Source organism: Bradysia coprophila, unplaced genomic scaffold, assembly GCF_014529535.1.
Source record: "Bradysia coprophila strain Holo2 unplaced genomic scaffold, BU_Bcop_v1 contig_297, whole genome shotgun sequence".
NCBI classification, from domain to species: domain Eukaryota; kingdom Metazoa; phylum Arthropoda; class Insecta; order Diptera; family Sciaridae; genus Bradysia; species Bradysia coprophila.
Window position 1 is genome coordinate 3,145,059 of NW_023503555.1, and position 18,353 is coordinate 3,163,411.

The window sequence follows — 18,353 nt, forward strand, 5'->3', positions numbered from 1 at the left end:
ATCAAAGGCTTTTGATACGAATAGGTGTTTCGTACGGGTCGGCGTTAGCTATGTTTTTACCTACAAACGTTTTTGGAAAGAAAAGCTAAATGTAACCCGGACGTAGCCCTAATACATACTAGCGAACTCTCGTTATATTCTTTAAGAGGGAATATCTATTATAGTGACGTCTAAATCAAAACTAGGCAAAAATCGTACTCAGTCAATTAAGTCGCAGTTCTGCGGTCCACCTACGTTTTCAACCAATCATAATCGTTAGCTGAAAAAAAAACAGAGTGACTACGTTTCGTCCTTCAGTGTTATGAAGTTTACGTGTTTCAGCAATATAAATGACCATTTGCTCACACATCACACTAAGTAAAGTACCTCCGCTGCTTATTTTGACAAGTGGGAATACTGCCCTCGCTTTCAGGTTCAGCTATAACGTCCCCGCTAGTCAAAATAAAAATTTGGAAGCACGGACCACGGACGTAATTCCTCGAAAGAAGTTGGGTGCATTAAAAAACGGATTCAATTAACTACCACTTTTCTTTTGCACACAGTCATTGAATCCATGGATTATTCAAGGGACTTCAATTGATAACTTACGCGTCTTTCAACTTTTTGAAATTTTCGAGATTTTCAGAGTTTAAATTTATAATTCTAGAAACAATTTCACGAAAATCTTTTACTTCAATAGATTTAACATAAAATTAAAACTGACAACATCGCTAACAACAGATGAAAGAGTTGCGGGAAATGTGAAATTTGCATTTTTTTTCATTTCAAACTCAATTTAATTTGCAATTAGGATCTTTCTTAAAGCAGAAAAATATATTGATTACAGCTTGATTCTTGTAAAAGCACTTCTGGCGTTCTTAAAATCAAACGCTCAAAACTTGTTTCATACTCTCAACATCGACTCATGAACTCTAAAACCATCCACATTATAAAAAGAACAGAGAATCGTCTGCGAAATCGAAATGTATTATATACATAGCCTGTAGGAGTGGGAGTAGTTGGGAAAAAAATCGTAAATAAATAATTAATCAATAGCACAGTGACCAGATGTAATTCGTCGTTGATTGAATTTGGCTTTCGAATGGATGTTAAACAAAACAAAACCGAACCAAAGACACACACACACAATATATTAATTTGTAATTCTTGGCTTAATTATATATTTTTTTCTCTCTTCCGTTCAGCAAAACCAACGACATCAATGGTATAATTGTGTTGATTGTATGGTGTGGTGGACACAGCCATTATACACGAGTCACAGTTTTATTCCCCCAAGACCGAACAGACAGGGACAGAGAGCACAGGATTCTGTGTGTGTGCTCGGTGTGTGTGTATATTTTTTAAACACGTAAAACAAACCATAAAACACTTTACGAAGAAAAATATAGAAGCCAAACTACATATTAGAAACGTGCTGTATCTTTAAGTTAAAGCCAAGTGGAGTAAACAAATAAAAACATGAAAGGTTAAGGATCTTCTTATATCATTATACACCCTGCACGTTATATTACAACGCTACGTATTTATATATGGAGAGAGATGTGCGTTGAGAGATACATAAAATCATCAGCAAATGACTTCGGAAAGCTATGTGACAATCTGTTTTGAATGCTTTCGGTTCAATAAAACATTTCAAATCAATTTTTTTCCCTTCTTCGGCGTTACTGCCTTTCTATTCGAAACCAAAACGAAATGAGCAAAGTGTTTACGTTTGTTATGCTTGAAAAAGCGTCTTGATCAAAAATTAAATTATTTTTTATTTACCTTACGTACATGTGGGCACTTGTCGTTCGGTTACACATTGGAAATGAAAGTTTTTCTTCCGTCCGTCCTTTCGTTTCTTTTATTCTTCTCGCTGCGTTTTTTTTCTCTCCACACTTTCCCCTTATTTCAACAAAAATATTGTATCTTGTAAGTCAAAAACTCGATTCGTCGATTTCTTTTTTTTTATGCTTGCCACTTCTACACTCCCATTCCATTCCATGGTACAAAGAAAATATTGTGTCATCCCAATAATAAACTCAGACCTTTTTACAATCATCTTGGGACGAAAAGACGAATGATAGCAATAACTACTCGATGTGACCGACTCCAATAAGAAGTGTTTTCTTAGATTTGTTTTCGGGTGTGAGAGAAGCCGAAGAAAATGTGAAGAAAATGTGAAATGGATCATTGACTTAGGGTGACATAGAAATAAGTTTCGGAATGTGTGAAGTGTTCGATTGTGTATATACGTATAGAGTAGAGATACACTTTCCATTCGTATGATGTTTGCAACGTTTACATATAATGGTATCTGTAGATGGAAGTGTACGATGTGTGGAATCGTTATATTCTATTATTCGGGTATTGGTATACCCTTCTGTATTTCGAATAGAAAAATAAAAAGGATACAGAAATTCATACGCTACCTACATTAAGTTTTTTTTTCGGCTTCTTTTTTACTGTTATACCTATTGATACATGTAGCGAATGTAAAAAAAGAGATTTTTATCAATCCTGAAAGGAATACAGATTGAATTAAATGATTATTTTGTGGTTGTAGATTTCAATAACTGAAAATAGAAGTGGTTTGCATTGTACGAAGACGAAAAAAAAACGTTTCTGTTGTTATCCTTTACACACAACACCCAGCAATATAAAGTGGTGTTGATGTCAAAATAGTTATGAGTATAGATGAACTGGGTCGTATAGTTAGAAGATGAATCAACTAAATGTTTGTGGTTTCATTGGACAGTAGAAATGAAATACCATTTTCTTACCTTAATTTCCTAGGCAGCCATAAGCTCAGTTTTGTCTCTAAATGATGTATAGAACGCTGCGACAGTAATCTGTTACCGACAACGATGACAAAATTAATTAATTATTTTTGATTTTGTCATGCCATTGCTATAAATTTTCTGTTATTTAAGGACAGAGCCATTGATAATGCGAACCGTTGATGTTCAGCGAAATATTTGGCAATAAATCAATTACGCAACCTGAGCTTCATCGAGTTTTTCTTCATACGAAAACAAAAAACAAAGCGTTGACAAAATTAACCGATGATTCCAGTGTTCTCTTATTATAGACAAATCCAGGTCATTCGCTAATGAAGTAAAAGATTTTGTATGAAACACCTGATACATTAAACAAAAGAAGTAGCAGATTTTGTGATATGTCTTACGTATTGTTACTCATTGTCTTTCTAACATCCCAGCGACCGCATCCACACATCATTTAATTCAAAATGTGTTCTTTGACGGTACGCAAATTCATCTAGATCGGGAATAATTTTTCTAAAAACAAAAGCCAAATATCATTCATACCTCAACACCTATGAAGACGATTGAAAATAGCAACAAAACTCTTGAACAAGACGAAAGCCAAGCGCAAACAAAACTTATATCACATTATGCATTCATTCGCAGAAGCAACTTATGCAAGAAGTTCTAACTGAACTGCAACTTTATTTCTATTACTTTTGTTAGCTGTAGCAGAGACACAAAAACAGAGTATTCTATTGGGATCTGTACTTTGATGCAGTTTATGTAATAAAATTTCCGTAACAAATGATGAGGAAGAAACGGTTGAGGGAATTCTTGCTTGTTCCACGAACATTTTTTTTTCTTTTTCTTTTCAACTTAAATTAACAACTGCAGTATTGTAACTGATTTTGTGGGATCACCTGCTAAAATTAACATGTTTAAGAATAAGGATATGCGGTCGTGATAGCGATAGTGCACAAAGATAAATGACAAATGAAAGAAGCTTGTGAGTCTTTTTAACACTTAAAATTTATCAGTCACCTCTTGGCATATTTAATATTGTTCAAGATACAAAGAAAGCAACAGCAGCCGCCGAATACCTTTTAAAACCATAAGATAATCTCGAAAAAGTCAGTGAATCTATTATCTCTAATATTTATAAAATTCTTTTGACAGACATAATCTTTTACTTCATTAATTTCAACATAAATTTTCTTTTATAAAACTGCATATAGACAGAAGATAATTATTTTGTCATTGGTGTCGATAACAAATGATCGACAATTGATCGACAATAAAACTGAGTTTTCCATTATATTCAGGTTTCCATTCATTCAGAAATTGATTGTCACTGGTCACTCGGGCGATGCCCTAAAGGCTTCTTATTTTTTGTGTGAACAAATATTGTACATACAACGATCGAAGGGTTTTTCCGTGCAAGTCCGACGCTAATTATCTAATCAATATTTTCCTATTTCATCTACTTTAGCATAGTTTACACACTGGAAAAGGAAATAACAACAGATTTTTTGCGCTGACGGCCGCTGTGATCCGTATAGCCTCCACATATAAAATTTCGGATTTAACCTCTATAGTATAAACATACGATCCTGATCCTGTCCAGCCATCTACTACATTTGTTTTCCCTCGCATACATTACTGTGTAACCCAACAAACGTTAAGACGTAAAGACGTTAAGGCATTCAATTCAAATTACCAAAAAATTATGTGCGAAGTGAGCTCATGAATTTTTCATACTTTCGTCGAGTTTCTTCTGCAGTAGAATTTATGGTGCAAGCAAAATTAGCAAAGGTGAAAAATTATCCTTTTGGAATAAAACGGAAATCAACGATTCATGTGCGAAAATTACCCGTTACGACGTTTTTGTTCATGTAGAAATTGATAAAGTTGTTCCGATTGATTCGAATCAAGAAATATTATTAATCAAAAACGATTTCTGATATAGTAGCACCAACACCACCCTCGCTTATAATTAATTATAAAATTGCAATGTTCTAAGTGCATCTCAGCTATCTCATACAATTTTGAACAATAAATGAAATGCTTGCAACGTACACAACATTAACCCTCAAATCCCTATTTTTTATATAAATGTTGTATACACTGAGCCAATTGCTGATAAATATTGAATCACCCACTCGAATAAAAGTGTTTGTTCGAGAGAACATCGATTCTTACACAACTGAAATTGGGGGAGCATATTTTGCTGATAGTTTAGTGAAACTTTGTCGTTATACGGTACCCGGTAGTTACGATGCACAGACATTTGATTAAATTGAACACTTGGATAATCGACACATTGTCGCCGTTTTCGATAATTAGTTACGGTATAAATTGCATCCTCAGCACTTAAGGTTTTAAGCGTCTATTTTGAACGTGGTGCGTTATTATGTTTCACCTGAGCTCTTGAATTATGCTGCACTGAAAAAAAATTTTTAGTTTTACCTGTACCTCGCTCGAATTCTGCTTTTTTTTCGTCACTTTTCTCAAAGAAAATCAAGAAAATTAGAAAATTCAATTTTTCTTTAAAATTTCTAAGATTTGGAATAATTTTCCTGAGATTTTCTCGAATTCCAGGATATTTTCTCGACTTTCCGGAGTTTTTCTGGGTGCTACCATTGTCAAATATTTTGAATTACTTGGAGACAAATATACCTGCAACCTGCTACAGGTGAAATCTGCAATTATTTTTTGACAGTATGCATCTACCCACCGAAATTCACTAGGAACGAGACTAAGCGTTGGTGTTGTTCTTAGAGGTCACATTGTAACGTCTCAGTGCCGATTCTACGAATTGTCAACGTCTTCTCATTGCTAAGCAAAAAAAATCGTCGACATTGTATGTGCCAGTAATTTTACTTGGAAAACGAATTTTTCCGATTTCTGCGAATTCATTCCCTTCTTTCTGCAATGTTCAAAACGTTGCTCGTTCAACGGTAACATAAACCAACGACGGTAATTTGAGTCTTCGGTGCAAAATAAATTGCTCTCACTGCAATCATTTACCAACCAACTGACAATCGCATGATCGAATTGATGATGTCCGACGAAAGTTCACTACATCCAGTCTTGGGTAAAACACCACGGTTTTAAAAGGAACGAAAAAAAATGAACTTTAATTCAATGAGAAGCAAAGTCTGTGTTGAAGAATTTTCTATTTTCTCTGTGGAATTGTACGGATAATTCGGAGAAAAATCTCATCGATTTTCCGGAATATATGTGTGCGCGCAAACATATCCACTATCTATTCGGTACTGCATTACATAAACTGAAGTCTAGCAAACATATCTATCTATATGGAAATGTTAACAACAAATCACAAAAAAAGGCAAAAGAAAATAAAATGTAAATGCTCAGCTCACATAAATTCCGATAACTTTTGATCTGCATATTCACCCACATAATAACCACTTACATAACATAAATATTTATGTAGTCAAATCATATCTGCGAAAATATACTCGCACCACTTCGATAAAGTGTAACAAAACATAGACATACATATATATCAACAGCAGCATTTATGCCGTGCGCCATCAGACTCACCCACTCAGTATTCAATGAAATGCACAGTAATAATTCGTTTTCTTTTCATAAAGTACACACACAAAAATGAAAGCTTTTTCTAAACTTATAAAAGACACACAGACACACCATCCATCGGTGTAACGAAGAGAAAATTGTCGGAGATGAAAAAGAAAAGCGCAATAAGTGATGTTGTGTATCGTGTGTACAGTCACGGTTTTAATACTATATAATAGGAAAAATTGATGTACATTTATGTATCACAGCCCGTGGTATGGATGGTGTTGGAGGTGAAGAAGACTGTAACACACCAACGTTCGAGAGGGTATCAACATATTTTTTTTGTACACAGTCATTCCACTAATAATGTTCTATTGTACCTTGAATTTTTTCTAGTAACTGGATATATAAAGAAGCACTTAAGCTTACCGTCGTATATAATGCTGATAAAACAGGTGTTAGTGTACAAGGAGTAATTTCTTAAAGTGGCTACACGATGTGTTGGAACGATGCTTTCACAAAAATATGTTATGAGTTAGCAGCTAATTTTGCTTGATATTTATTGATATTAATACTTGTATACCGTCTAGGTGCGTGTGTATATGTTCACATTTCATTCCATGCATGGAATGGTGAAATTTGATTAAGATCAATCAACGGTTCTGGGAAGTTTTAAAATTTTCGTAGTTTTTCTGTTGGTGGAGGTCTCTTTATCAGTCACCGGCACATTGAAATTTCCCTAAATTCTGCAAAATTCAATAAATTCTTAAAATTTCCCAAAATTCTTTAAATTTCCTAGAATTCTTAAAATTTCCTAAAATTCTCAAAATTTCCCGAATTTCCTAATATTTTAGACTTAGAAAAGAGATGTTCTTGAGAGTGAGAAGGAATGACGTTTCCGCAAGCAAAGACCGACACCTAAATTTCCACATATCTTTTCTTTACAAAATGATTACTAAATCTATAACTTCGTTTGTTTAACATATATCATATGACTGTTAGACAATAAATCTAGTACTTCCTTTGTTACAGTGCTAGACTGAGTCACTTATTTTTGTGGTTTTTTGCCGATAACAGATGTCAAACCGTAAATAGTTTTGTTTTAACTTGACGAGTGTTCCAGGCAACTTATAATTTATCCGTGACGTTCACTCATGTCTTAGTCTTAGTTGGTTCTTAGTTCTTTGGCTAAAGTGACCAAAGTGACCAAAGTGACCAAAGTAGCTGCAACATAAACTCACTAATATATTAAGTCAAAGCAGCCGCCATTTCAATCAATGAAACCTTAATCTGCACAATAATAAAACCAATTTACCAATTTCCATATTTTATTTCAACATCTACCCCCACAAAACACACAAAAAAGAGCAAGAGAATAGTGACAAAAATCATGATCTAAAGTCACTTATTACATTGTTTTCACTTGTTTTATTAAACAACACGCTTCTTAGCGTTAAAGCACTTCCTTTTCCATTGTTATTTATATACTGTACGTTTGTATAACATTGTGACTTACAAATGTACACAGTGCGAGTTATCAAACAAAGAGCCAAAGAGCACACAAAATGCTTATACACAGGCGGCAGGAGGATATATATATATGTGGTGTGGAATGAGTCAGAAATTACTTTGCAATCTTGTTTTAGCTTTTGCTCCCTTTTTATTTTCATTATTGTGTTTGGGATGAATTGGGCTTTTTGGCGTTTGCAGAAATGTAATTTAAATTTTTTCGCCTTACTTTCTGGTTTAAGTTGCGAGAATCAGGTGGAGGTGTGGGATGACAAGAGGCAAAAAAAACATGTTTTTCAGAAAATTGTTATGAGTTTTATACGATGTGTATTTCGATTGTTTGTTTCGGCGGACGTGGCCATTAATGACTTTTTTTTGGTGTGTGGAACTTTGATTTACTTTGTAGAGAATGATTTTAGTTTACCGTACACATGAATCAAAGAAGTAATTGAAACCGTTTGCATTTAATAATGAATTGAAGCTTCGGGCTTGGAACACAAGAAATTCTTTTGAGATGAATTCTTTTTAACCTTTTTGAGAATCGACAAGCTTAGCAGCACACATGTGCACAATAAATCTGTTACTAAGTTCGTTCAAATCTAGTGCTTGATCTACCATTGTATTACATAACTAGGGAAGAAAATTATAGCTTTCGGGTAAATTTTGTTGATCCGAGGCGAAAAAACACACGAAAATGATAATTTTAATTTTTAGTTCGAGTTATTTAATGGACTTTATAATGTTGACGCCGTCGAAAGTAGTGGTTGAAACATTGAAAGTACTGTTTACAATGTTTTTTCAGGATAGACGATTAACCGTCTTTCAAAGACTACCAATTCAGCCAATGACAGAATATCCATAACAGGATGTTGCGGGAAATTACAAAAAAATGTCATAATATTACAAATCCAAATTAAAGACTGACAAAATGTAAAATGTGAAAATAAGTAGCAGTTTTGTTGAATGTGAACGAAAAACTCAAATTTTTTTGATAATTTCGCAAGAACTAAGCGCTAAGTGCGCTTGTATCGTTAGCGAATCTTACAGTTCTGAGGCACTAAGGTAAGTTGGAAGAGTTTGAACAGATGTACTAAAACAACCCAAAAAACTTGAAAAAAAGTTGGTCCATGGCCTTAGGATCACTGCCTGAAAATTGCGAAATTCGCACTGTACCTGTAGAGCCTCAATTTTTTTAGAGTGAGCCTAAGGCCATGGACCAATTTGTTTTTCTAGTGAATGGTGAACTTTGGTGAACTTTTTCATTCTCTTTCAGAATATACTAACCCCAAAATTTTCACTTTCGAAATATCTTCACAAGTCGTGCGTATGGCGTGGTAAGTTTTGTAACGAAAAACGTCACAAGATTACATGTGTAATGTCACAAGACAAAAAAATGCATCTTCGATTTGTGAAACCATTAGGAAAGTGACAACTTTTTAATTGGTGAACTTTTAAAGAACATAAAAAAGTTCACTAAAGTTCATCTTTAAACCCGAGAAAAAGTTGGTCCAAGGTCCTATATTCGCTCCCTGAACCTTGCTTTTTTGGCATAATATTACGTTTTTCGCAAGGTATACAGTGAGCGAATGTAGGACCTTGGACCTAACTTTTTCCTGGTTCAAAGGTGAACTTTAGTAAACTTTTTTATGATCTTTCAAAGTTCACCAATTAAAAAGTTGTCACTTTCCTAATGGCTTCACAAATCGAATCCGCGTATTTGGTATAGGGGATTTTTGTAACGTTACAAAAATTACAAAAACGCCCGCTCGATTTCTGAAGCCATTTCAAAACTTAAAATTTTGCGGCTTGTATATCCTGAAAGAGCTCCAAAAAGTGCACCGAAGTACACCGATAAACCTGACAAAAAGTAGGGCCTAGGCATTAGGTGCCCCCTTTGAAATTGGGTATGCACGACGGTTTTTTTTCACAAATTTTGAAAAGTTAAGCGACTTGAACAAAAATTTTTGTCGGGCTTGAAGGTGTAATTTGGTCAACTTTTTAAAGCTTTCGAATGACACCACTCTCAGCTATATAACTTATCTAATGGCCTTAAAAAAGGAAGACTTACTGTCAGTACAAAAGTGTCATTGTGGCCATATTACATCTTTATGTGAAATTTTTGCTTTTTGTTGAATTTTTCGATGTTTTTCAACGAAACCCGTTTTTATTTTTATTTTCTCATTTCAAAAGTCACCTTTTTTGGAAATTTGTTGTGTTATTCTGGTTCCGTAATGATTACCCGGGATTGATCGGCTCGTTCGTGAAGTACAAAATTTAACGTATGTTAAGATTCTAAATTCGACGATGGAAACGTTAGAGCTGGAAATGTTGGAATTTTTAATAATTTGAAAGTACATCATAGAAAGAAAAGGAAAAAGAACAATATTATCATAAAAACATCTTATTACAATTTCCCGCAACTTCCATGGAACAATTTGAAAGGGATAGTAGAATGTTTCTAAATGGAACCAAAGTCCTAAGCAATTCAATATCTTTTTTGCTAAAAAAAAATTTGGAAATAGTGCGTCGAGATTGCGTTTCCAACAATTTTCAGTCGAGATACAGGAATTTTAGTTGGGATGTCAACATAACTACAGCTACGTTCTGCAAAAAATTCTTAAATGTACGAATTTCCTTCTCAGCCGGAGATACCTTTCGTGACCATTCGTAAAAGGACGTTACCAATTGACAATCGGAATCTATTTTTGGCAAAAGATAAATGAGTTAGCACAAAAACTGACACGCAAATTCTACTGCAAGTGCGGAATTCCCCAAAAGACTCCCTCATGCCTTCTCAACTCCTTCTAAATCTCTGACTGAACCTATAATTTTCTACAGAGAGAACCAAACCGAAAACCGGACTTGTTTTTTTTTCTTAATCTCCACATGATTGAATACATGACGACCTGTTTACTAATTTTTTTCTTAAAACACAACCGACAACCGAATCGCCTTTTTAACGGTATGGAAGCCCGTTATCAAATTAAAGTTCCAAAGTTTACTCACCAACGCAAGATTTGTTCTTAAAAGCTTTATCACCTCTGCGACCTCCAGCAAATTTAATGATTCTTGGAATGAAATTTTATTTTATTCACTTCAGCAATATTCTGTTTACTTTTGCGGTTTCGCCCTTTTAAACTTTGGTTTTCATAGTATACAGCAGAGATCTTCACATCTTTCTATATGCCGTAAATTAATTCAATTAGCTATGTGTTGCACCATCACGTACTATTCATTAATATAGACAGAGTGAGAGAAAGAGATAGAGAGAGCCGAGGGAATACCACAGAAGGGTTATACTTTAAATTCGTAATCGCTTCAACACTTTTACTCTTTAAGGTTTTGAGATTCATTCCGTTGAAAACTGGGTGGCTGATAATCGTCGAGTGGACGCATTTACTAATTCGATACCAGAATTTTAATGTAATCCGTGTATCTAATCCAGCCAGAGCAAACAACTGCGTGCGGAATAACGTATAATTGGATATTGAAATTTAAACAACAAAATCAGTTAACCAAATAACTTCAGCTAAGCTGATTTGTCTGCTGACATTATACGGTGCTGAAATCATAAATGTTTTCATTGGAGGTCATGACTTCATCACCTCCAAGTTCAAATTGATGCAAATATTTTTCTTGTTTTTTTTTTTTTATATTCTTTTCTTCACACCCACCTACTTTACACACCACACACAGCAAGTCTATTTTTTTATAATAATGTCTATTATTCTTCTTTTCTCTCGTTTTTTTTGCAGATTCCACTTTCCAATATCCATCATCGTGATTCATTCTTCAATACCTTTTTTTCTGTATAACACGCCGTGTCGAACGAGTATGCTGTGTACAAATAATGCGAAATATATTTGAATCAGGATGACGAACGTACTGAATGGATTTGATCGCATTGGAATTTTAAGGGATAAACCATTTACAATCCGAAGAAATGTAATAGGATTCCTGACAATCTTATTTGGCTTGGTATTATCGAACGTATATGGTAAGGGTAATTGGAATAGTTAAATTTTTTATATTTATTTCAGTTTGAATAGGAAAGGAGCTTTGGCACCATGATTTGATATGACTTCGGTGCGTCGCAGACCGGAGAGCTTAATTTAATCTGATTTCCAGTTATTAAATTGAGTTTTTCTTGGGAATAATTTATTTAATGTGGAAATGCCAACTGTGGGCGTTCCATTGTTCAGCGACAGTATCAAGACTCTTAACACAACGATCTTTCTCATGAGACTATTTCATTTCATTGTCTTCATTGTGGCACATCATTAACAAATAAGTCTCTTGACACTAATTGCACACAGCACAGGCGTTAAATAGTATATTTTGAGGGTAAAAAGCCACAAAAGGTGTGCACCGACACGCCGACGATAGAAATGTTTATCAATTTACGACTCTGACCGTTGAAAATCACTTTAGTTGTATGGAAATTTACGCCATCATTCAATTATTTGCCCCATTTAACCCTTTTCACGGCGCGCCGATGATAAAAAACTTACCCGACGCGCACCTCTAAGCGAGAGAGAGAGTTCATGAATGAATGATATTTCTACAGTTTTCGTATGGACGTTTTGAAAGGTCTGACCAATACTCTCTTTAGCAAACAAACTACTTTTAAGGTGGTGAAATAATCAAGTAGCCTTTGGAGATTACATGTTGTTAACAGCGTAGTCAGTCATAATGTAGAATAGTGTTTGTAAGAATACAAAGAAATAAGGTGTGAATTTGACACAGAGAGCGGAGAGTTTGTTTGCTAGAGAGAGTATGACTCCGACCCATAAATCACGGCAGAGTAAAAGCAACCCAGGCAGGAGCGCTTGTTTGACTAGGGACCTGAATAATCTAGTAGGCCTATGTTTTTTGCGAATTAAATTTTTCAACTTATGTCAGTGTTCATTTGAGTTCATTTTCATACAAAGGATTAGGTCACTCATTTGACGTTTCCATAATGAACCGCTCCTGCCAGGGTTACTTTTACTCTGCCGTGCATAAATACCTCATTTTTGGCTATTTCTATGGCAAAGTAGCGTAAAGTAACCTAAGTCTAACGCTGCAAAAAAACGTTTTTTTCGAATAAAAACTTAAGATCGGTATCAAGGCAATCGACAAAATAGTTTCAGGTCGGTCAGGTGAGTCAAGTCGACGAATACAGCTTTCCGAAGCCTTCGAGCTTATCTCAAAAAATTTCTAAACATTTTTTGTAAGTGGCTTTGAGTCAGAACGACATTAGACTACGAACAGTCGTTATTTCTAACAACCCTACATTGTTACTGGACCCCTGAAAAAAACTACTGGATTTCACAGGAAAATAAAAAAAAAAAATCTATAATGGGTAGTTACGCACTTTGGTGATGTTGCCCTCGATATCATTAGGATGGTTGTCGAATCTGTTACTTGATTTGATAAAATTTATGGAACATCTGTTACTTCATTTGTTTTAACATCCCGTTTGCTATGTAAGACAGCTTTAGGTAAATCTCATCTATAATTTTCTCGTCGTTGTCCCAATTATAGTCGTCCATGATGATGATGAATATTCAACTAGTCCTTATTTTCAGCAGTTTTCACATCACTTCAATAACTCAGCCAAATGGAAAAAATGATGATGAGACGATGAGAATAAGCCAAAACGAACGAACAGCATTACCATTTCGAAATTAATTTTCTTGATAACATAAATTGCTGATTACTTAATGGCTTTACTTACCAGATAATATTTTCCATATTTTTATGCAGAATTGCAAAATACAAAAAAAAATCCCTAAACCAAATATCACACACCATAGAACCATATCCGCTTCATAATTTGCATAAACTTTTCCCCGTACTGAATTTTATTCGCCGCATAAAATGGAATCGATAAACTATTAAAATAACATTAACGATTTTTTATATTCCTTTTTACAGCAGCGTCTGCCTTCGAACCTGATTTCGTATTTCCATTAGAGAATGTTACTATTGCCCAGGGAAGAGATGCGACATTTACCTGCGTTGTTAATAATTTGGGAGGTTATAGGGTGAGTGGGGACACAGCACTAGCTAGGGTATGTATTTTTTTTACCTACTATTAAGACAAAATATAATGCGGTGATACTGGATGGTGATGCACCAAGAGCACAATGCACAATAATAATCGGAATGAGAGCACCTAATATTTCACAAATATGGCACACTTAATATCACTTTAAAATGCGAGTATAATAACCAGCACCAATTTTCTATTATATAATTTTGTTTCTGTTGAAATATTTAATGAGCACCGAAGCACATCGCACAAACGCAGATCGCCCCAGCACCAGTAAATATTTACAACTTTTATTAATAAGCACAAGTTGGAATTAAATGCACTTTATGTTCATTTTAAAATGCACATTAAGCAAATTATTTACGTTGTTACATTCCTTTAGAAAGTCTTTCAACGAAAAATATTCAATTCAGTACTGAGAGGGTACAGTGAATTTACAGAGTGGAACATATATTATGCCGGAGACTTGTTACCTATTATCATCATTCATATTCGTTTGCAATATAAACAAATTGAATTGCAATGAAAAATGTATGGATGCATGAAAGAGTCAAGTCAGAAACTTCCAGTCCAGCTACAAAATTCGGAAAAGAAAATTGGACAAATCAAAATTGTTTGCGAGATAATTTATTAAATTACCAGCATAATTTCGCATCCTTTTCGAATGTACACGTAGTAGAAACGCAGGCAACGTAAATATTATTAAAGAACTTTTAGATTACGATTTTGATGGGCTTTATTATGTGCTATACGATGAAAAGGTTCTCTGAAAAGTTTTCGTTTCATTTTTCCTTTTTTCAGTTAAATTCCATTCCAGTGAAGTACTTCGCTCAATCAGATTATTATCTAATTTGAATTCGGAGTATTTTTACTTTTCTCAAGATATTTCTTTCCTGCGAACGGAATTATTAGATTTTTAGTTAAATAACATTTAACTAAAAATGAGCAGCACAATTTTGTGATTTAAAATCACTGATTTTTTTCTATTGAATCTTTTATAAATTGCAATACGATTCCACGATTATAATCAAAAATAATCTGCTATGTCGTTCATACAAAATCTTTTACTTCATTAGTTCCGGCACTTATTTTGCTGTATATAAGCAGACATTACTCAGAGCGCATCGCTTTAATTTGTTATCAATTTTAAAAACAGATGAAAAAGCTAGACGCAGATCACTTATTTGGTTCTTCATTAGAAGAGCCAATCACTCTCCGAGCTTTGCAAAACAGTTTAATTTCCCCATAATTCACGGAAATGCGGAGAGATAATTCGAAAACAATTTTTTTAATCTGAACAGGCCTAGTTTCCAGGGCCTGATTTCATTTTTGATGATGACAATTGGTGGCCATTCATAAACGACGTTCAACTCTAGAACGTGACACGCCTCAAAGTATAAGAAAACGTTGGACGATAGGGGGAGAGGGGGAACGAAAATGCACGAAAAGTGTTGGACATCATTTATGAATGGCCTCGTGACGTGACCCTTTTAAAACTGAGATGTAAAAATAAATGGAAATTAAAAACGCCGGGCAATTTATCTTGAGTTAACTGGAAGTTTCATCAAAAGAACCAATCACAACAAATTCATTGCTACTGCACAATGAAGACACCGTTGCTTTCACTACATATATAACGTATAATGGTAAAGTAATGATGTCAATGTGACTACCGTTAATTATTTGTAAGCTCACTGTACCCCCGTGAAAGACCACCATCAACACTTAAGCATAATCAAATGCTTAAGAGATCAATAAACAAATAATTAGTACTAAGCAAGGGTTCGTGCACAAATGATGTTAAGCAATTTAATTAAATTTAAAAAACCTACGCCCCCTTCTCATCACACCAATAGGGCCGAAAATTGTCTAAATCCCATTAATTCTTACTGTATTGAACACTTTGTGTGACATCATTTATGAACGACCCCCCGTTTGCATGTTAGTTTTTAAGAGTGAATTTAAAAGTGGGCCAACTGCTGCACATTTCATCAGAGTGGAATAAGGAAAACTCGAAACGAAACTCTTCTCTTATTTGTATATATAGAAAAGTCTTCGATGTTCACGAATAGTAAGTGTAGCAATTGGAACACTTTAAATTTAATTGGACTAGTTATACGAACACATTTTATATATAAAGCACATAAGCACTTTTTTATCACTGAGCAAATATTTGATAACAATTTAAAATGAAAATTGTCTATGTAAACAATATTCAAGACTGTAACCGGAATTATCCTGCCTGATGGGGTGGTGAATGTTGTATGTTTGATAGGGTGATTTTACCGCTGAAAAATGAAACAAATTAAATAGTGTCGTTCAATGCATCTAACTACTGCAGTGCTGCAGTAAAGTTAAGTGAAGGGGGAGTTGAACATTTAATTTTAGAGAAAGAAGGACTCGTATCTTCAAGAAAATGAGTTTTTCGCTACATCTCCGTCTGTATCGAAAAAATAAGAAGTCACAACTTTACAATCCAATTTTTATTCATTCCACATGCATTACCAATGAACAGGTATTTACCACTTATTCTTTTATAGACGACAGTCAAATCACCAATATAACTATTAAATCTGCTACTTCTTTTGATTAGGTATTTTCAATGGATTGATTCAAGATCTTTTACTTCATTTGAGCAAACTTTCTAATTATTTAAGAAGGCATTAACCGTCATCACTTAATTTTGTCGTCGCTGTCGTTAATAGATTTTGTCTGCCTTATTTTCTGATGAATTTATCAAAATCTGATCTAAAGTTTCGTATTTTTCTCAAATTTGCATTCGTAAAAAAAACCTGATGAAAATCGGATAACAAATGAATTTTAGAGAGCCATCTGAACAGTGTGGCCGCTCAGCTTCCCAACTATTCTTCTTTTAGTCCAATATACCATATTTTCCACTTTTCTCAAGGATTGCGATCGAAACGCTTCTTTACGACATGCACGGCAAAGACAGCTGATGGAAATGGTTGGACTGGTTTCATTTCCGTTTGGTCGAGAAACGTTGAATCCTGTTCTTTACTTTAACGAATGAAAATTCTACAGCATCGTAAAACCATTTCAAATAGTTAAATATTGTCTGAACGTGCACTTCCTTAACCAACTACCTAAATAATCGTAATAGAAAGTTATTGCATATTGAAAACAAACAACATTCAAGTTCACTTGAAAGCCGTTACACATCCTTATCACTTCCTACCATAGTTTGGCCATTCAGCTATTAAATTAGCCAACCCTTCTTATACTATACCGGAACAAATATAAATTCAAATTTTACAGCCAATCTCATATAGTAAACATGAAGCAAAAAAAAAAGAAAATCAAAGCTCTGCTTAAGCCCCTCGTTCTCCCCAATGCAAAGTGGTTGGTTATATGTCGAAAATATTGTTTACATAAAGAATCGACAATTTACGACAAAGCCCAAAATATTCAATTTATAAACTTCTCTTTCCCTTTCCCTATCTGCGTCCCTTCGAAAAACTACGTAATTTAGGTTGCATGGATAAAAGCTGATGCGAAAGCCATACTTGCAATTCATGAACATGTTATTACAAACAATGATCGTTTATCCGTAACACATAACGATTACAACACATGGTAAGTGTAAACGCTTATAACAAATTTGTTGCCGTTGTGTCATGTCATAGGTAGTTTTGCTTATTAATTCGAAATTAATTATTATGCTAATAAAGGACACTGGTTATACGGAACGTAAAAATGGAAGATAGCGGCCAGTATATGTGTCAAGTATGAATTTACTAATCTAATAAACATTTGAACAAAGTTTTAATTAGAGATTCTTTCTTCTTCTAATTGAATGTTAGGTCAACACGGATCCAATGAAAATGCAGGTACGTTTTTGTTAAACGATGTGCTTTCACAGTACAGTGTAAGTACAGTATTGGGAAATTGATAGGACAAAAGTGTGCACAGCTTTACTGCCTGTCCCATGCGAAACTGGAACATTACGTAGCAATTTGCCCCCTGCAAAAATGATCGATTACATTGGAATATTTTCAGTTTATTTTTCGAGAATTTTTAGACAGTACAACAGAATACATTTAATGCTGCTACGTAATTCATTATTTCGGAAACAATTTTGTGATACAAAACGCACTCGTGTACTTGTTTCAGTAACTTTTTTTTGACAAGTGTAGCTGCATACCTCGCCTTCGTCTCGGATATACAAACTCTACACTGGTCGAAAATCCGGTTACCGAAGCTTATTGCTGAAAACACATTTGGAAGTTTACTTTTTATCATATGCAAAACTGTTCCCTCATGCAGTGAATTACTATCGCAGCATCCAATGTAACTAGTTCATGCAAAGTAGCGGAATGACGAGAAAAAAAATCCCTTATTTTCGGCCCGAAGCATTATCACGCGAATGAAAGTGAAATTGACGTTTTCTGAGGCATCCTCAAAAGCAACTTTCCACTGCTTATCGCTTAGTATAACTATTAACATGATCAAAAAAGTATTCTATATATTACATCTTTCACGATCGTTGAATCTGT

The 18,353-nt window shown here is 34.4% G+C and overlaps 1 protein-coding gene across 6 annotated transcripts in view; it reads left to right on the forward strand.

Moving 5' to 3' along the window:
- LOC119078887 (opioid-binding protein/cell adhesion molecule) overlaps positions 1-18,353 on the forward strand; it is a 111,336-nt gene that overhangs the window by 75,388 nt on the left and 17,595 nt on the right. For 3 of the 6 annotated variants that reach the window (XM_037186610.1, XM_037186611.1, XM_037186612.1), the window contains exons 3-7: positions 11,558-11,799; positions 13,722-13,858; positions 17,330-17,433; positions 17,529-17,583; positions 17,661-17,687. In XM_037186610.1, the coding sequence (XP_037042505.1) occupies positions 11,676-11,799; positions 13,722-13,858; positions 17,330-17,433; positions 17,529-17,583; positions 17,661-17,687 (447 nt within the window). In that variant the 5' untranslated portion in view covers positions 11,558-11,675. The remainder of the gene's footprint in view (positions 1-11,557; positions 11,800-13,721; positions 13,859-17,329; positions 17,434-17,528; positions 17,584-17,660; positions 17,688-18,353) is intronic. The other 3 variants (XM_037186614.1, XM_037186613.1, XM_037186615.1) reach the window with 3 other exon arrangements.